The 21,354-nt window shown below is 35.1% G+C and overlaps 1 protein-coding gene across 5 annotated transcripts in view; it reads left to right on the top strand.

Moving 5' to 3' along the window:
* MEMO1 (mediator of cell motility 1) overlaps positions 1–21,354 on the top strand; it is a 136,842-nt gene that overhangs the window by 105,315 nt on the left and 10,173 nt on the right. For 3 of the 5 annotated variants that reach the window (XM_037740741.1, XM_037740742.1, XM_017534835.2), the window contains 2 exons: positions 3,652–3,794; positions 12,241–12,317. In XM_037740741.1, the coding sequence (XP_037596669.1) occupies positions 3,652–3,794; positions 12,241–12,317 (220 nt within the window). The remainder of the gene's footprint in view (positions 1–3,651; positions 3,795–12,240; positions 12,318–21,354) is intronic. The other 2 variants (XM_037740743.1, XM_017534839.2) reach the window with 1 other exon arrangement.

The raw sequence follows: 21,354 nt of genomic DNA, 5'->3' as shown, positions 1-21,354 counted from the left end.
AACTGTTCGATTATGATATATCTAGGTGAGGATCTCTTCGTGCTTACCTTCAGATTTTTGTTGAATTCCTTAGATCTGTAGGTTAAAATGTTTTTTTTTTCATGAAATTTGGAAAGTTTTCAACAGTTATTTCTTGTAATATTTTTACTGTTCCCTCTCCCAAGCTCCCATTATATGCATGCTGGTATGCTTGATGTTGTTTACAAGTCTCCAGTGCTCTGTTCTTTTTCTCTGTACTGATTAATTTCTTCATCTGTAATTTTATAGACTGCTTCTTATGTAATATCAAATCTGCTCTACAGACCATCTATTGAACTCAAGTGAATTTTTTATTTGTTACTATTCAACTCTAAAATTTCCTCTTGGTTCTTTTTAATAGTTTGCATTTCTTTGTTGATATTTCCAATTTGTCTAGTTATATCATCATAACTTTGAGCATGGCTTCCTGTAATTCTTCAAATATATTTATAGTAACTCCTTTGAAGTTTTTGTCTGCTAAATCTAATATTTGCTCTTACTCAGATACATCTTCTGCTGGCTGCTTATTTTTCCCCCTGAATATGGGTCATAGTTTGCTGTTTCTTTGCATGACTTATGATTTTTTCTTAAAACGGTACATTTTGTTTAGTATGTTATAGTAACTTTGGATTCTTTTTTAATTCTTTTTTCTTCCCGTTGCACGTTGTATTTATTTATTCATTTAGTAACTTTCACGGACTTCAGCTGCAGAATCTGTCCCTCCCACTGTGTGTAGCTACTTATGTGTGTCCCCAGCTTTTAAAAGTTTTTAATGTTAAGGTTGGTTTTGTATAGTTCCCACTTGCAATTGCATAATTTAGTGCTTAGCTGATTATTGGTTGAATACTCTACTTAAACATCTTGAGCCAGTAAAGCTTTCACCCTCTGTTGGGAGACTGTATGGAAGGTGTGAAGGGAGGATCACTTGGGCTCAGAGTTTGAGGCTGGCCTGGGCAACATAGTGAGACCCTGTTTCTAATTAAAAGAAAAAATCAACTAAGTGTAGTCTGTTTTCATGTTTTTCTCTTTTACTTTTTACTATGTTGTCTTTGACCTAAGACCCTGTGCGTGCACTCAAATTTTCTGTTAGCCAGGGGTATGTGGAGAGCTAGGTCTCTCAGTTTCCCAGCTTCCCCTGTGCATACACTGCCAGTCTCTCAGTTGGCCTACATTTTATGTGAAACTTAGCCCCTTATGGGGCTCCCCTGTACATGTGCACAGTCTCCTAGTTAGCCAGTGTTGTGTGCAGGACATAGGCTATCTCTTTAGGATAGGCGGGAAATTTATGAAGTCTCTCTGTGGCTTTTCCATTTCCAGGATCTTTCTATTAAATTTTTAGCTAGTCCTCAGGTTTCTGGCTCACCCTGACAACAGCAATCTTGGGCTAGGAAATCTGCAAGCTTTTCTGTTTCCTACTGAATGTGGGTTTTCCACCCTCTGCTCCAAATCAAAGTCATCCCCTTTTTGCAATGAAGGTGCTGGTTTCTTGTTGTAAGTTTTACGTCATTGGAGCTGGGGTAGGGGATGGAGGCAGCTCCTGGTAAGATGCCGAATTTCCACTGTTGTTACCAAGAAGTCCTGTAGGTTTTCATGAATACACTTCTGTCATTGTGGGTTTTTTGTTTTGTTTTGCCTTTGGTCAATTTCCATAGCACAAAGATGGTTGTTTTTGATGCTTTTATTCAGTTTTATAATTACTTTTTGGGAATGAGATTTTTGTATTCCTTTACTGGAAAGTTATACTTCAGATCTTGGATTTTAAATCCTACTGGTATTACATTTCAAAGCTAAGTGGTCTTTTCTCTAATTAGAACAAGTAATTTTTTGAAAAGAGAGATGACAGAGGGGTGGATGAATGAGCCTCGATTCAAATCCTAGGTTTCTACAGAGGGCAGAGTTTTATATCTCCTTATAGATTTGCAAGCTCAAACTGAGGTTAATTGAAGAGATTAATGTCTCTTGTGGAGAGTAGACATGTGTTGTTTATTCAGAGTGAGCCAACTATTGTGACAAAGTACCTTTCCTATAGTGTTCTTCGGTTCATAACAATTTTATGAAATAAGTATTGTAATTATGATCATTTTGAAGATAAGGAAATATATTTGCAAGTTGGGAACCTAACCTATGCTCTCAACATTTGTATGTGGTGGGGATGGCTCTTGAACGCATTTCTTCTGGTTTCTCCCTGTTCTTTATACTCTGTATAACTGCTTCCCAGTCATATCATAATTACTTGCAGACTCTTTGATGGTCTTAATGTATTTTTTAATGTAGTTAGTAGTTGAGGTTAGAATAATTCTTTTCTTTTTAAATCACTCTTAACTAATTGAAGAGCCCCATTCAGTCAGGCAGTTATTTAGCAAACTGGTAAGAGTTAGAGCAAGAGTTCCTGTGGCAGCTTCCTCTGCCAGCTTCCTTTTTTTCTCTTACTCCCTAGATGCAGATTCTGCCCAAGAAGCCCCTGCATTGCAGAGGGACTGGAGATCTGTATGATCTGTTTATTTCGCAATTGACAGGGTAAGGGGGCCTTATGGGGGAGGTGCTTGGGTGCCCTAAATTTAGCTTTATGCAGCTGGGCTAACATTTATTTGGGGATTACTGAAACTTAATATTTTTAAAAACTTTTATGAATTTTGTTTGTCCTACATCAGTTAAGTGCCAGATTATCATATTAAAAAGCATTTATTGTAATGGCGATTGTTTTTAAAAGGTCCTGTTAGAACAACTCAGACAAACATGATTCATGCTTCAAAAATATCAAATCTGGGATCATTTAGAATATACATCACTGCATATATATATAAGTAAAATTTCATGACAATAACATTTTAAAAAAAGGTTTTGAGTGAGCGTCTGTTTCTATAGCTCATCGTAGTTATTCTTTATTAATCTACCTTGTTTCTTTTCCATGAATCTGTCAATCTGTAGAGTGAAAAAGGGACTTGTGGATATACCATAAACACTGTGGGTGGGTGTGGTGTCTTTTTCTTGCTGCTAGAAATTAATACTTACTTCCTTTAATTCTTTGTCTATCCTAGATGCCAATGATATTTGAGTTGTATATTCAGACTGTCTTGTATCTGATCATTAGAATAAGTGTAAAAGTGCAGTTGATGAATCTTACGGGAGCCAAGATTAAGTTTTGTAGGTCTCAGTTGGCAGAACAAGTGCCAGAAATGATGGTTTTTATAATAGGATAGAATTAAAATAGGTGAGGAAGAGTTTAAAGCTCTTTTAAAATCACAGAAGGATTTGGCAGGTAACTGTAGCCTTGATGAATACTTGAAAAGAATTGAGTTGGTGCTGTTGTGGTAGGCTTTTTTTTTTTTTTTCTTCAAGATATTATACCTGGTAGTAAAATAGCTTTGTTTACCTAAAGTAGTAATATGCATTTCTGTAGTTTAAATGGTTATTTTTAGTGTTCTGTATGTCTCATTTTTAATCGTACCCTCATACCCTTTAAGCATTTAATTTATGGATTTTAAGAATTCAACAATAATGTTATGTATGTTATCCTTATCACTATTAATAAATATTCCACTGTCTAATGCCAACGCAGTTGGAAAAGTATTTTTATTCTTAAGCATCTTAAATGACTTTTTTTGTTTTTTTTTTTTTTCTGTTTTCTTTAAGCCATAAGGATGAGTTTACCATTATTCCTGTACTGGTTGGAGCTCTGAGTGAGTCAAAAGAACAGGAATTCGGAAAACTCTTCAGTAAATATCTAGCGGATCCTAGTAATCTCTTTGTGGTTTCTTCTGATTTCTGCCATTGGGGTAAGTTCTAGATTTTAACATATCATGGTAGATATTATGTACTTCTGGTTAAAGGTATCTTTTCATTCTGAGTTCTGATTTTCAATTCTTTATCACTTTCCTTGGAAAGTTTTACTTCTGGCAGCAATGTTTAAAAGTGAATAAAAAATCTTTTGACCCTTTAAAAAGGATCAGATTACAATAGTGGATTATGGGTACATTTCCAAAGGCGACTGGTATAATTGGATTCACACTGTGAAGGCATCCTTGCTTAGACACTTATTTAGTGGGAGTTAAGATCTTTTTTAACCTCATTTCCAGGTAAGTGTGTATGGTAGATTTTCTGAAGTTAGTTGTGGTGGATAAATCCAGTGTTCTTTAGGATACAGAAGAGCACTATGTGCTATGCCAGTCCTTTTCCACATTTCCTTTTTTGTAGTCTTTCTTTTTTTTCCTTTGGTGCTTAGTTTTTGCTCACAATTGCCATCAGTTTAAAACTACTGTGGACTTCATTGGTAATGCTTTTATAAGGGTAAGGATTCTTGAGTAGCTTTTGTAATTATTGTGAATTAGAGTAAGGACGCTTCACAGTGAATACACCATAAGAGAATTGAGGTGTTTGTGGATGCCTCTTTTAGTAAACTTGGCTTTTATAGTCTTTGGATGCAGTTTGCTTTCCTTTATCCATTACTGTCCTAAAATATTTCTAAAGTTTTGTTCCTTTTAGGACATCTCTTTGACCTATTAATTTATTGGTTTAAGATGCCAATATCTGTTCATTTATCAGTTATTTCTTTGACTATAAGGAAACCTAAAATGTAAGACCATAATAAGATACAATGCTAGGATAGCCAGAAAAACATCTTCAGTGAAATATAGGGAGCCCATTATATGTCTTAACCATTGATTGTCAGAATTAATTCAAAATTTATCCGGCCTGGTTTGGCTGGTGTCTTCTCTTCTGTCTCTGAACGGCCTTTTCAAAGTTGAGATCTCAGTTCGAGAGAACTATCTTTCATAATGTTATAGATTTGTTTTTTTTGCATGAGGTACTTATCCTCAACTAGGAGTGATTTTACTCTCGGGGCGTTTGAAAATGTCGAAAGACATTTTTGATCACCACAGCTGGGATATGGTTTGGAGGGTGGCAATACTAATGGTATCTAATGAGTAGAGTCCAGGGTAGCTGCTAAACAAACATCCTATAATGACACAGGACAGCTCCCACATCAGAGAATAACCTGGCCCAAAATGTCAGTAGTGCTGAGGTTAGGAAACCCAGATTTTTAGGGTATGTAGGTAATTGTGCTTCCTTTCCAACCCTCAAAGAAGCTCTCAGCATTCTTCTTCTTTTTTAATCTATTTTTAATATTCAGGGTTCTTTACTTACTGATTCTATTGGTTAGCTGGTATTCTACCTTTGGCAGCAGTTATATTTTATGGATATAAGTATACTACTTAGACGTGAAGACTAAGTAGATGCTTAAAGGGAGTTCCTTTCTGTGGAATTTTGAAATTTAATAATAGGTGATCTTGAAAACTTAAGTATCATTACTGCGAAACAGGATGTTTTCCTTAATGTTGTGAATTTGTCTTGGTAACAAAGCATGTCCATATGTTTTGAAAATTAAAATTCTTGAAGCAAGTGCCGCATACCCCTTTCATTTTTAAGCCTCTTATGAATCACTTGATTTAAATAATTATTTCCCTTTGATACTATTTTTCAGAACCTGGGCTTTCTCTCTAGGTTGGCAACTTGTGCAACCATAACATAAATTCACATAAAATATCAGTAAACATCTCAATATTGCTCTTTTCTGTGGAATCATCCTTTTTAACCTCATTAATATAGAATTCTAAAGCAAGCACAGCCTAGTCCACTGCTATATGTAACTGCAGTGGCTGAGAGAGAAAAGTAAATTTGTTTTACCTTCTACCTAGATTCTCGGAAAATTATTGAGGTTGTTTTGTCTCCTGATCTCTTGAAAATTTTGGTATCTAAATTGTAAGATAGGATTTCCAGGTGATAGCTACAAAACAGAACTAAAGAATTTTAAAGATTCATAAATAATAGTTATAAGAATTATCCAAAGACTAAAACATTTTTATATTTTGTTTGGTGGTTAAGTAATAGAACTGTTCAAGTGTTGAATTTTTAGTATCACCGTCATTACTAATACTCATTAAATATTTTCTTTGTACTTATGGAAAGTACTATGCTACTCCTTACTGAGAAATATGTTGGAGTTTTAGGGATAAGTGAAAAGTATAACATAGGTAATATTCCAAAACTGATAGTCTTCTCACTGCCATAGTAATTCTTGTAAAATAAGATACCTTTTTTCTTTTGCATGCCTACTGAAGTAATATGAATTATTGACCAGTTATGGGTGAAGCTATCTTAAGAGTTAGGTTTCATGTTTCTCACATTCATACTGTATTGATGCTGGGCATCTTTCCTAAATTAGTAAGCGTGCCATATTATCATCTTAAAAATTCAGCTTTTTCTTATGAAGATAATACTTAATGGTTTTCTTTCTATTTAAAGAGATACTATACAGATTGATTTTTATTATATAAAAGCAATCATAGCACTAACTTCTAAGTAATTTCACAGGAGGGATTCAGTACCTCATACAGAGGTTTTAAATGGTTCATTGAGTTTCCTCTTAACACACTCTATATTTATAAATACCTGAATTTTGGGGGAAAAGTAATTTATTATAGTATACTTGAAATATTACTCAGATATACACAGCAGAGATTTCTTTGTTTTGATTATTAGATTACTGGCATTGACTACATTTTTCACTTCTAGTCATTGGTTCTTTTTATATTGTGTCTACCTTTTGCAGAAAAAGTGAAAACCATGGTGACAGAGACATTTCAGATTCTTATGTGTAAATTGGAAATATTTTTCTTGTTGACCTTATTTGTTAGCCAGTATTCTTTATAAAAATGATTTATTTTCTTAAATTTATTTTACCCTAAAGATGTTCATTTTTCAGATGCCTTGTAGCTTTTATTTAGACTTGAAAAGAGACATTAGAGAGAGAAAGGTAGAAATACTGAACTGTACTCTCAAGTTTTCTTTCTGGTTGTGGTAAGCCAAGGGAGAGACAGAAATCTAGATTTAATTATCCTCCTTCTTTCTATCCTCTCATTTGAGTTCTCCAAAAGAAACCCTGCATTTCAGTTCCTGCTTTGTATTACATCACCAGTCTTGTACATATAGAAATGCCAGGTTATGTTTCTCAGGTAACGAAATAGATAGTTCTACCTCATTTCATCCTTTCTGTTACTAGCAGGAAGTAGAGTAAGTGAAAAGACATTTGCCACTAGTCTGTGTGCTTTACCATAGTTAAGTAAATTGTTCCAATACTTCTTGTGCTTATCAAGTTCTATATCCTATAGGATGACTCCGTAGAGAGAATTTTGTCTGAACCTATTTTAAGTTTTCAAATAGTAGAATTTTCATTCTGTTTTCTCAAGTTTCAGTTTTGGCCTTCTGCATATATATGATTGATATTTGTGTTTTCCTGACTTTCCTGAAATTTATATTTCAAAATTTAGATTGTTGGCAGCTTTCAATAACATAATTTTTACTGCTAAGAAGTTTCTAATTGAAATTGGTTTTAACAAAAGTTGATTTTTCAAAAGTGGAGACATGAGCTTGGTATGGTGGTTTGTGCCTGTAGTCCCAGCTACATGGGAGGCTGAGACAGAAGGATTACTTGAATTTATCCTGGACAACAAGCGAGACCCCATCTCTAATAAAATAACAAAAAGTGAAGTCATGATTTGATTTGCCTTTTATGGTGGTTTTGCAAATCAGTTTAGATAATTTACTTGGTAAATGTCTATGATATTATATATATTTTTAAATATGAGAAGTTTACTATAGTCTTTTCAGCAGTTTTGAATTTTTATGCATAAATTTATATTTGTCTTTGTTTACGTGACTAGCTTTTTATACATACCTACCACTTATTAAAAGTGGTATTCCCCTAAATATGAAATTTATAACTTACTCAGATTTCTTCTTTAATGTATATTAATGTGATTATTCATGCGTAGTCTTTCTGTTAGTCTCTTGGGTATAAGGCTGTTGCTATTTTCTAAATAGTTAAATTGGTTTGAGTGTAAGTTAGCTAATTCTTAAAATATACCTTAACCAAGCCATCATAGTTGTCTTCTCAAATAATTGCACATACTGATTTTACATATTTAGTTTTTGACTTTTTGCAGATTTGAGATAAGGCTAATACTTATATAACTAGGACTTCAGCGTGAAAGCATGATAATTAGCTTTTTAAAGTGATTATCTTATTTGATGCTACTTAGAGAATATTTCCTTTATGAAATACACTTTTTCTTTGGTAGTGATTTTAATTACGAATGTCCCCAGGTTGGGTCCTTAGTATAGAATGGCTTAATAATCTATCTCACAAGGTTGTTGTGAGGTTTAACTCAAATATTGGAAAGGGGTTTCACATATAAACAACGATTAAGTAAATGTATGACAGTATAATTTTTAATGGCTGTGTGTCTGAAAAATCTATCTTACTGACTGATCTTTTGGGGGCTTTATAGATCAACTTCCCAAGGTCATTATTTATTTTTGCAGTTCAGTGCATAGCTTAATGTTGAGGTATTTAATATTCTTATACCTCTTGTTTTAAGGGACTTAAAAAGTAGCATTGGTTTTTGTACCATTCATTGTTATGTTTGTCCTCATTAGTTGATTGTTGTGTGTTAAACAGACATCCCTGGAGCTTATTCTCCACACTCTGTGAATCCACTCATTAATCACCAGTCACCTTTGGAGATGGGAAAATTACTTACCTGTATTTCTTTTTCTCAGAAAGCGTGCTCTGGAATGGATTCACAAATGAGCTACCCTCCTTCCCTCAAAGAGTAAGGTTTCTGCTTTACAGGATTTTTTTCTTGGGTTATTTTTCCTCTCATCTTTTGAATTTGAAAAGAACTGAGGGAAGGCACCTGAAGAAACTACTGACATACTCACTAGGGGAGTTCCAAAGCTTGTGCTGCCCCTAGGGGCAGTGTCAATGGCTCTTAAAGCTAGAAAGCTCATACTTGGAGTTGAAACAGGGGCTCAAAGAATCCATTTTCCCAGTGTACCTTCTGAAAGGATAAGTTTCAGGTAAGTAATTTTCTTTTACTATGTGATACGCTTTATTGATACTTATAAAAGTACAAAAGTCCAGTTCTCCAGGTACATGGACAATTGTATTTTTTATAGTTTAGCTTCATAACCTTTACTGAATGTCAGAAACATAAAAACTGATAAAAATAAAATATATTTGCTCATGAGATACATAAAATTATAATTTAAGTCAGTAATACATTTTTAGTTAAAGGTATATTTATCATCAATTTATTGTGCTTGTGCTATCATTTTCTTTACTATTAAATAAAATTTTGAGACACTTAACTTTTTAATAATAAAAACCAAAGAATGGTATTTTAAACTCAAGTTTCTAAGTGGTGACTGACTAAAGTTGTGTGTATGTATGTATGTATATGTAAATAGACACATACATGTAGGTTATGATGATAGCAACTATTTACTTAAAATTAGATGCCTTCTGTATTTATATTGACCAGAATACATTGCTCAAGTGATTTTTAAATATTTGTATAATTTTAAAAAATTACCATGAGACAGTTTGAGCTGTTACAAGTAAAATATTTATTCGGTGTAGCTACTTAGTTGAAACGTTCTTTAGAGCCCTTCAAATATTTATAGTCAGTTTTTCAGTTACTAAATGTAAGGTGGCTACTAAATAGTAACAAAAAGTAGAGCATTTACTCCCATTGGTTCTCTGTTCATTTTGGCATTCTCATTAAATCCCATGCTGATTCAGTATTTTAAAGTATTTCAAACATTTCCTCTTCTTTTCCTTCAGAACCAGTTTTTAAGTGAAAGTTACATAGAAAATGGTCCATATGAACAAGATAGCAATTAAAATATAGACTTTTCATTTAGTGTTAAGGCTTGGTTGACCAACTTCAGCCATTTGGAACAGCAACTCTTAACTTGGAATTAAACATAAAAGACTTTTGAGTAGCAAATGACTATCACAGAGTATATGCATTTTTCTCTGCACCTGGGAGTAGCAGTAGATTATGTCCCAGTCACAAGGCTTACTGATAGTAGCCAAAATGAATAGCTATGTCCAGAAGCAGGGAAAAGAGAATGTATTAGTGTAAACCTAAAGCAGTTCAGGTTCAAAGACAGAGTTGTATACTACCTTGATTTCCTCCAAGAATATTGTTCTTACTGTAATGACAGTGAGTCAGAATATTCTTGTCTAAGGTGTTCATTTGTTTCAGAAAGATTTTGGACAGCTTTCTCAAAATAACTTTGAAATAAAAGTAAAAATTTAGTATCAGTGAATTGAATCGAGAAATTATTATAACTGCACCTTAGATTTGGCATTGAGCAGCCTTCTCACAGCCACATGACGATGAAAAAAGCAGTGTCAGGCTGGGCGTGGTGGCTCACGCCTGTAATCTCAGCGCTTTGGGAGGCCAAGGCAGGTGGATCACTTGAGGTCAGGAGTTTAAGATCGGCCTGGCCAACATGGTGAAACCCCGTCTCTACTGAAAATACAAAAATTAGCCAGATGTGGTGGCATATGCCTCTAGTCCCAGCTACTGGGGAGGCTGGGGCAGGAGAATCACTTGAACCCATGAGGCAGAGGTTGCAGAGAGCCAAGATTGCGCTACTACACTCCAGCCTGGGCAACAGGGTGAGACTCTGTCAAAAAAAAAAAAAAAAAAAAAAAAAAGAGAAAAATAGTGTTAGTTATATAGTTATTGAGTAATTCTTATTGTTAGTTATATATGAAGTATTAATATATATCTTCTTTACAGAAAAATAAGGCCATACATAACCCTAAATTTTGAAAGAAATGTTTGATGAATTATCAATATAGAGGCATTGTTTAAGAATTTTTTTTTAGTTCAAGGTCTATAGTTGATCTCATAGCTAAGGTAACATGCAGTAATCTTTATTGCTATATTCAGAAAGCAGATATTACTTTAGACCCTATTGCCCAGTTAATTCTAGGATATCATCAGTTAAGTTATAAGATGCAATATTGATTGAATAATGGCTCTTGGGAGAGAATAAGGACTGCTACATTGAATAATTATATTACTGTATATGAAAGTTAAAATGTGAAAATTAAGGAAATAATGACATTTTAGAAAAGTGACCATCAAAGGTGATCAGTATCAACAAATGAATGAAGTGTTTAAGTCTTGTGATGTGTGGTTTTTCAGAAAAGGACATCAAAGAGGATTTTAGAATTTTGCACTGCCCACTATTTACATATATTTTTTTTAGTAAGATGAACAGAAAACTTAAAAATCTTAATTATCCAGCTGAAGAATTCCATGTCCTCAGATGTGAGGGTGGTAGCTGGGTATATCAATATTGCTCTAAACATGAAGCACAGGGCACATGATGTGTGTACATGATTTGTATGCTCTGATTCCTTTAGAAATGCATTTTGGTCAATCTTTAACAGTAAGGAAATATAAAAGTAATGAGCTCTTAGAAGAAAGGCACTGCTGAAAAATAGATTTAGGTGTATCTGGAATATGTTGCAGTCAGTTGAGTAACAATCCATAATTAAGAAAATGTTTAACTTTTGATTTTCATATATCTATAGTAGGAAAAAGAATTTATTTTCTGAGCCTTTTGTTTTCTGTCTTCTCTTTAAGCTTCTTCCGTTTTACTCTCTCTGTTCTTTGGAGAATAGCCAAAACATTGAATGTTCTATGCTTATACTCTTATTGAGATTTTATGTCAGGGTAGGAATATTTATTATATTTATGTTATGTTTACCCTTTTGTGTATACTATTCACATTGCATAAGGCACTTGTATTGATCCTTTTCCAAGTAGTACAAAAACGAGATAAAATTTTTAAAATTTGCATCATAAAAATCACACAAGTCACAGTATTTGTGACCTGTACAATTTTTTTTTCCTGTAAGAGAGATCAAATCTTGCATTTGTACAGCAAAACCTAAGCTTTTAGTGATTTGCTCTATACCAAGATAGTTTTCTCAAACCAAATTTTCTTGAGTAATATTCCTTGGGTTTGCTTTCCAATATAGACTGATAAAATGTTTAACAATGCTTCTAACTTTTAAGCTATTTTGTTTCCTTAACCTTGTATTTCTGGTGATTTTAAGGTTTCTACAATTTGAAATAGTTTTTAACATCATAAAACACTGGTGATATCATTTCTTTATTACCTTCCCAAATATGCCTTTTATTTTTATGTACAAGGGCTCTTGGGAATGATTCTCTCAGAGGCTTAAGCTGTGCTTTGCCTTTCATGAGAACTGAAATTATTTGGTAAGCGCTTGCTTTCTTTTTAGCTTCTAATTTTTCCCTATTTTATTTTGTACATGATATTTGTTTCAAGGTCAAAGGTTCCGTTACAGTTACTATGATGAATCCCAGGGGGAGATTTATAGATCCATTGAACATCTAGATAAAATGGTAAGTCTTTCAGGTGTGGGATTTTAATGCTCTAAGGCTTTTTCTTTAATTTCAGATTAGTAATTCAAGACTTAATATGTTGAAATAATATAATGGACTAATTTTTTTCCCTATCTTTAAATGTACAAAATGCAATGTGTCATCATATAAATACTGACTAAAAGAATAATCCCTATTCTAATAGGAATTTCCTTCTTCATAATTTTATTTGATTAATGAGAATATTTGAGAATAATTATATGTGGATTTAAAATACTTTTTAGATAAGTACCTTAGCTTTAGGGACAGTAGGGTACTAATATTATTATTTACTGTTAAGCAGTAATAACCATAGCAGATGATGGGATACTTTGACTCTAATTCCTATTTGTTTCATGGCTTTCTGATATATTTCTTCTGACTCTTTCTGAACAGCATTGTTTCTTACAATTTATTAAATAACTTAGTATATTTTTATTTTTAAGTGATAATGAAGATTTTATGAATTAGCTAATAAAAATTTGTGTTTGGAGGAACTATAGTAAACTATAAATTGTTGCCCCTTTACCTCTGAAAATAAAGACATCATAGCCTTATAATGACAGTATACAGGAATTCCAGTGTACATAAAATTTAGCTAACTTAAATCTTGTCTTCTGTGCTGAAGGGATTCATACAAATACTTTATTTTAATTTTTAAAATTGCAGGCATGTTTACTTTGTTTTGTTAATTTATTTTTATTATTTCCTTGGATCAGCGGTTTGACCTGACAGGCATGTTTATTTTGGAACTACTTTTTTTTCTTCAAATTTTTAGAAGCTCTCAAAATGATCTAAAATTTAATGGAATTAATATTTAAACATAAACTCATATCATTGATATATTTCTGTAAAATATCCTGTAAATCAGATTGTTAGATATAATTCCATTTTTGTTTTGATTTGCATTTCCCATTGCTCTTAAGCATGCATATTAAGACATTTCTTTTTCCGTTTTTTTAAGAGACAGGGTCTCACTCTGTTACCAAGGCTGGAGTGCAGTCACACATAGCTCCCTGCAACCTGGAATTCCTGGGCTTATTGCTGCCTTAGCCTCCAGAGTAGCTGGGATTATAGGCATATGCCACCATAGCCAACTAATATTTATTTATTTAGAGATAAGGTCTCACTCTGTGGCCCAAGCTGGAGTGCAGTGGTGTGATTTCGGCTCACTGCAGCCTCTAACTCCCTGGCTCAAGTGATTCTCCCACCTCAGCCTCCTGAGTAGCTGGGACATAGGCGCCTACCACCAAGCCCATCTAATTTTTATATTATTTGTAAAGACAGGGTTTCATCATGTTGCCCAGGCTGGTCCCAGACTTCGGAGCGCAAGTGATCTGGCAGCCTCAGGCTCTCAGAAGTCCTGGGATTACAGGCATATGCCACTGTGCCCAACGTGTGTGTGTGTGTGTGTGTGTGTGTGTGTGTGTGTGTATACAAGGTTTAGGATTACAGATGTGAGCCACCACCCTTGGCACATAGTAAGACTTGAATTTTATGGGCTGGAGCCTTTAGGTGTCTATTAAAAAGAGCAATTAAAAAAGCATAAGAACAAACATTATTTTTACAGATGCAAATTTTTTTTTTCCTCTTCGTTTGTCCTTTTGCTCTTTTTACAAATTCTTAGTTTATTATCTTGTTTTTGGGCCATTTAGATTTTTCTTTTTCTTTTTTTTTTAAGCATATCTCACTTTGTCACCTAGGCTGGAGTGTGGTGGCACCATCATGGCCCACTGTTGCCTCAACCTCCCAGGCTCAGGCAGTCCTCCCACCTCAGCCTCCTGAGTGGCTGGGAACACAGATGCGCACCACCACACCTGGCTAATATTTTTTGGTAATTTTTTGTAGAGACGAAGTTTCGCCTTGTTTCCCATAATGGCCTGGAACTCCTGAGATCAAATGATCTACCCTCCTTGGCCTCCCAAAGTGCTGAGATTACAGGCATGAGCTACAGCGCCTGGCCTGGATGGTTTTTTTTTTTTTTGTTTGTTTGTTTTTGTTTTTTTGAGATGGAGTTTTGCTCTTGTTGTCCAGGCTGGAGTGCAATGGCACAATCTTGGCTCTCACCGCACCCTCTGCCTCCCAAGTTCAAGTGATTCTCCTGCCTCAGCCTCCCCAGCATTGGGATTATAGGTGCGCACCACCATGCTGGGCTAATTTTGTATTTTTAGTAGAGACACAGTTTCTCCATGTTGGTCAGACTGGTCTCAAACTCCTGACCTCAGGTGATCCTCCTGCCTCAGCCTCCCAAAGTGCTGGAATTACAGGTGTGAGCCACTGTGCCAGGCTGGCCTGGATTTTTCTTAAAAAGAGTTTTAATTTGTTGTTTTAAATACAGAATTTTAAACTATAATTTTTTTTTTAAGAGAACTTCAAAGCTACTAGAAATCAAGAAATATATTCTTACCTAGCTTAGAAGTATAGTAGATATTGATCCTACTGTCATTTTTTTTCTTGAAGTGCTATGATAGTAATAATATTTCTTTTTTTTTGAGATGAAGTCTCCCTCTGTTGCCCAGGCTGGAGTGCAGTGGCACAATCTCGGCTCACTGCAATCTCAGCCTCCCGGGTCTAAGCGATTCTCTTACTTCAGCCTCCTGAGTAGCTGGGACTACAGTCGCCCACCACCACGCCCAGTAAATTTTTTTGTATTTTTAGTAGAGACGGGGTTTCACCATGTTAGCCAGGATGGTCTCGATCTCCTGACCCTGTGGTCTGCCTGCCTCGGCCTCCCAAAGTGCTGGGATTACAGGTGTGAGCCAGCATGCCCGGCCTTTTTATTTTCTTTTTTTTTTTTTNTTGAGACAAGAGTTTTGCTCTTGTTGCCCAGAATGGAGTGCAGTGGCGCTATCTCAGCTCACCGCAACCTCCGCCTTCCAAGTTCAAGAGACTCTCCTGCCTCAGCCTCCTGAGAAGCTGGGATTACAGGCATGTGCCACCATGCCCAGCTAATATTTGGTATTTTTATTAGGTATGGAGTTTCTCCATGTTGGTCAGCCTGGTCTCAAACTCCTGACCTCATGTGATCTGCCCGCCTCTGCCTCCCAAAGTGCTGGGATTATAGGCATGAGTCACTGCGCCTGGCCGGCCTGCATTTTTATTAAAAGGAATTTTAATTTGTTGTTCTAAATACAGAATTTTAAAATATAATTATATTCTTATTTAGCTTAGGAGTAGATATTAGTCTTACTGTCTTTTTTCTAGAAGGGCTATGATAGTTATAATATTTATTTTTTCTTTTCTTTTCTCTTCTTTCTTTCTTTTTATTCTTTCTTTTCTTTCTTTCCAGTGTCTCCCTCTGTCGCCCAGGCTGGAGTTGAGTGGCACAGTCACAGCTTACTGCAGCCTCAACCTGCTGGACATAAAATGTCTTCCTACCTCAGCCAAGTAGCTGAGACTGTAGGCATGCACCACCATGCGTGGCTAATTATTTTTATTTTTATTTTTTAGAGATAGGGTTTTGTCATGTTGCCTAAGCTGATGATATTTATTTTAATTTTTTAAATAACACAAATAATTTTGGTATTTATTCATAAACAGTATGAAATATAGCAGAACTATCTCTAACTTGCTCTCTGTGACTGTTGACAGATTATTTTAATACTTTAGTCTTCATTTCTTTATCTGGAAGACAATAGACTTTGACTAGATGGTCTCCAGATTGTCTTTAAATTCTGTCTGCTTTTAAGTCTGCAGTTCATTCAAATCAACACTACCAATGTGTTAAGCCTCATGCATATGTTTTAGTACAAGATTATTTGGTCTAAAGTATATCAAATATTTTAGTAAGGAATCTGGATTTGAATGTGTAAATAGAATATATCATGTAGTATATTTTATTAAAGCCAAATGTAATGAATGTGAAGTTAGTTACTTAGTGTGTTTATCATATTGAAATTTACCTTAGTTGCTACTTTATTGTCCAATACTTTTACCTTTAGAATTTTATTTGGATTTTAATGTATTACCTTCTCTTTTGGCTTCTTGATGTTTTCATTTCAGTTGATTAACTCTCCTTTGACTTTTAGTTCTAGTCTTCTTCTGAGGTTTAGTTCTCAGTTGCTCAGAAAACTTTTTCTGGCTTTCTCCATATAGCAAATGATTAATGATTGTCAAAGCAAATGGTGAATGGGTATGTGCTATATGTCTGGTACTCTGTGCAGTATTGAAGATACAAAGAAGAGAAAACATAGTCCATGACTTAATGGAAGTTAGAGTCCAGTGATTGAACACACTTACAAAGAAGCCATTACAATATAGAGAGCTGAGAGACATTTAGGAGGTAGAACGAAAAGGACTTTAGTGATTAATTAGGCATGTCACGTTAAGGGAGTATTGACATGTGGGATGATTTCTGGGTTCCATGTATATTTAGATGCTATTTACTCATTAATACAGGGAATATAAGAAGGACAGATTTAAGGAAAAAGATGAGCTTAATTTTAGACATGGCTTTTATGTTATGTTTAGAACTGCACTTTTTGATACCACCAGTCACATGTATTTGTTGAGTACTTGAAGTGTGGTTATACAACTTGAGATATGTCATAAGTGTAGAATATACACTGGATTTTGAACATGTAGTATGAAAGGAACAAAACATCTCAAAAATAATCTATCTTGATTATATTATAAAATAGTACTGCCAGATTGTGTTTAATAAAATATCTTAAAATTAATTGTTTAAAAATATGGCTATAAGAAATTTTTATTTTTTAAATATGGTTAAAAGAAAATTTAAAATTACATATATGGTCTGCATTTTACGTGTGTGTATGTGTGTGTGTGTGTGTGTGTGTGTGTGTGTCTGTACATGTATATATATTTAATTTAATTTTTTTGAGATGGAGTTTTGCCCTTGCTGCCCAGGCTGGAATGTAATGGTGCAATCTCGGCCCACCACAACCTCCTTCTCCTGGGTTTAAGCAGTTCTCCTGCCTCAGCCTCCCGAGTAGCTGGGACGACAGGCATGTGCCACCATGCCTGGCTAATTTTGTATTTTTAGTAGAGATAGGATTTCTCCATTTGGTCAGGCTGGTTTTGAACTCCAGACCTCAGGTGTTCCACCCACCTCGGCCTCCCAAGGTGCTGGGATTACAAGTATGATCCACTGTGCCTGGTTGGCCTGCATTATATTTTTATTGGACAGTACTGGTTCAGCACATGAAGATAGGTCTGGATGGAGATAAACATTTGGAAGTTACTGGTGTATGAGGAGTGGACGGGAAGAAAGGATGTTAATGCCATTGTTCAGAGAGTCAGTATTGAGAGAGAGTATAAGGAATAGGAAGAAAGGGAGAGTTAGATCAGACAGATTTACCAGCATTAAGTGGAGAAGGAGTTAAAGAAGAGCCAGTAAAATTCTACTTAGAGAGAACTGAGATTGAGCGGTACCATAGAGAGAATGAGCTTTAGCAAGGAGAGAGGAAGAGTATCAAATGCTGCACAGAGGTGAATTAAGAACCTTGCAAGAGCAATTTCAGTAGAATCAGGTTAGAAGCTAAATTGGAATGAAGAGGCAAAAATCAAATGTGAGAAATTGTTCTCTACTAGTTTAAGTATGATAGAAAGCAACAATATTTAAATATTAATTGATGTGGTAGATGAGGAGATCCAGGGAAACACAGTCAAAGGAGGAGTTTTTAAAAATGGAAACTGAGATTACTTTAGAATTTCTAGTAACATTAATTCCTAATTTTAGGTCTTGGAGAGATTTGACTCAAGATTATATCAGCTGTATGATTCTCATTTCTCCCTGGCTTTTCTTGTCTTACATTTTATTCATTTAGGAAAGAATCTATAAGGAGGAATGGGTGTATGTTTGTGAAATATAAATTACTAATGGTATGCATGTAAATTTCCCCCTGTCATTAAAATTACCCTTTTTTGGTTAGGGAGCCATACAGAAAATAATTTTAAAAGATATCTCAGTACTAAAAATTTTCAGAGTAGATAAAGTCTTCCTGGACATGATCTTTAGCAAGTTTGTACTAAATTTTATGAAACAGCAATGCTTTTTGCACCAAAAATAGTAAGAATAACTCTAGTCAGAACCACATTCTCAAACACCATACATAATTTACATTTGGATGTCTTATAAACAGCTCATACTGAACATATCCAAACTGAATTCCTCATTTTCTTCCTACCAAGACCTGTTCTACTTCCAGACTTTCTTAATTCAGGTGATGGTAGTCCTATCCTTCCACTTTCCTAACTGGTCTTATTAGACCTGCCGTTGTCTTCTTCAGTCTCAGGTAGCTTAAAGTAGGAACCAAAGCAATTCTTTTAAAATCTAAATCAGATCATATTACTCTTCTGCTCATATCTCCTGTAAAATTGCCCCTTTTCAGTCAGAATAAAAGCCAGTGTCTTTACAATGGTTGGGCTAAAAGGACCAACCGGATTTGCAGCCCCCAAATGTTAAGAGCCCTCCATTTTCTTTCTTTTACTCTTTCTTCACTCTACTGTGGGCACAGTAATCTCCTTACTGTGTCTTGATAATGCCATATATGTGCCCAGCTTAGGACTTTGGCTATTTTGCACTTGACTGTCTCATTTACCTCAAGTCTGCTCAGCTCTCACCTTTTCTGTGGGGTCTTCTGACTACTCTATTTAATTTTGCATCCTACATCCTACCCTTGTAGTATTCCCAATCCACTGTACCCTGTTCTACTTTTTCTTGTAAAAAACTAAATAATTTACTTACTACATTTCTGTCAATCAGGGTATTTGTATACAGAGTGCCTAGAGTAGTGATGAGAACATAAGTAGGTGCTCAGTATTTATTATTCAAATGAATACAGTCTTCCTGTATGCAATTTAAAAACATGACTATTCTAACTGTAACATGCAAGGGAAACAAAAGAAATTTATAATAAATGTATATTTAAGAATGTAAATACCCAGGCATAACTAAATTAGAAGGTACAATGAAGTATTTAAATCTTCATGAATATTATTATTAATATAAAAACAGCTACAAATATAAACTTACACAGTTATATATTTGTGACTGAAATTGCTAAGTGCTATTGCTAGTGACTTGATTTTCCAAAGTGGTGAACAATTTTTAGTAAACTTGTAAACATAACAAAGTACAGTCTTCCCTCACTTTAAATGATAGTTTTATTCCTGGGAAACTCATTGTATATTAAAATCAACACAAAACTTCTTTCTGTTTGTATATAAAGTGAATTATTATTTAATTAAGGCTGTAGATATTCTATAAGTCTTATTGATGGAGAACAATCTTTATGTGTATGAAACTGTCAGTGTCAGCATCCCTTGAATCCCACTGAGTCCCAACAGCACCTTCAAATTAGTTTGACAGCCAAAAAGTGTGCATCATTTTCTGTTATGCTCCTTGGATGAACAGTTGTTCATTGACCTTACCCTGCTGTATTTTTATTCTCAGTACTTATTACTGCATGACTTATTCATTTACTGATTTGTCTTGGGGTTATCTCCCTCATTGGATTATATAAGCTTCATGAGATCAGGAACTTTGTCCATTTTCCATCCCAGTGCCTGTCAGTGGGCACGCAATATATACATTTGTTGAATGAATGATGGATAAATGGATAGGGAGAGTGGTGAGAAATGAAGCTTAAAGACTTTAGAACAGCTATTTTGAAGAATTTTAAATAGAGAAGTGATAAAATTGTTTTGTATTTGAATAGATCATATGACTGCAGTGTAGCCAAGGGGTTGGAAGGGGGCTGGAGGAGTTAGGTAGTCAAGATGAGAAATGATGGTAATTTAGACAATGGGTGGGGTGGTGGTGGTAGAAGAGAGGGACAGAAATGTATATATTCAATATATTTAGGAGACAAATTGATGATGGGACTTGGAGGTGGATTGAGGTTGGGGGTGAAGGAAATGTCAAAGGTGACGCCTAAATTTTTGGCTGTGCTGCTGTTTGGGTGGTTGTGTTTACTTAGGCCATAAGCATAGGAAGAAAGGACCAAAATTTTTTGGGGGGCAGGAAGATCATAAATTCTATTAGGGATATGTTATGTTTGCTGTTGCCTTTAAGACATCTAAATAGAGATGTCAGTCAGGTAGACATTTGGATTTTCATTTTGCCAATTATTTTTGAGTGCATATACATCCTGAGGCATTGGTGGAGATACAGCAGTAAACAAACATGGCTCTTGCTGTTATAAAACTTGTAATTGGAAGAGACACGTATTAATTTTAAAAGGTAAGGAAATATGTTAATTAGTGTGAAGTAGTAATGTGTGCAGAAAATAGCTAAAAAGGTTTTGAGATGGTAGGTGATTGGAGGCTGTTTTGGATTGAGTGGTCTGAGAAAGGTATATACAATTTCATACCTTGAGGATGAAAATTACAGTGAGTTCTGAATGATAAGAAAGAGCAAACCAAGTAAAGATCAGAGGGAAGAGCATTTTAGACAGGAGAAGTTGCCAGTGCAAAGACCTTAAGATTGGAAAGAGGCTGATGTGTTAGAAGAAAAGGAAAAAGCCGGTGTTGTGGGAGTATGGTGCCTGAGAGGAAGAAGAGTGGTGTGTAAGCTGTGGTAAAAAAGGCAGAGATCTGATAATACAGGGTAATAATTGAGGGTAAGAACTTTATGTAAGTGCAATAGGAAGTGAAATGATATAATTTGCATTATTTTTAAGATCACTCTGGTAGTTGTATGGCAAATGGATTATGCAGGAGGGTCAGAAGTAGCAACAGTGGGGCCGAGTGCAGTGGTTCACACCTGTAATTCCAGCAGTTTGGAAGGCTGAGGTGGGTGGATCGCTCGAGGTCAGGAGTTTGAGACCAGTCTACCCACCATGGTAAAACCCCATTTCTCCTAAAAATACAAAAATTAGCTGGGCATGGTGGTGCACGCCTGTAGTCCCAGCTGTTTGGGAGGCTGATGCAGGAGAATTGCTTAAACCTGATAGGTGGAGGTTACAGTGAGCCAAGATCGCACCACTGCAGTCCAGCTCCAGGGTCAGAGCGAGACTCTGTCTCACAAAATAAATAAATAAATAAATAAAGCAAT

The sequence above is a fragment of the Cebus imitator genome, unplaced genomic scaffold, assembly GCF_001604975.1.
Source record: "Cebus imitator isolate Cc_AM_T3 unplaced genomic scaffold, Cebus_imitator-1.0 Scaffold88, whole genome shotgun sequence".
NCBI classification, from domain to species: domain Eukaryota; kingdom Metazoa; phylum Chordata; class Mammalia; order Primates; family Cebidae; genus Cebus; species Cebus imitator.
The sequence above is the reverse complement of the archived record's forward strand: the minus strand, read 5'-3'. Positions and strand labels throughout refer to the sequence as shown.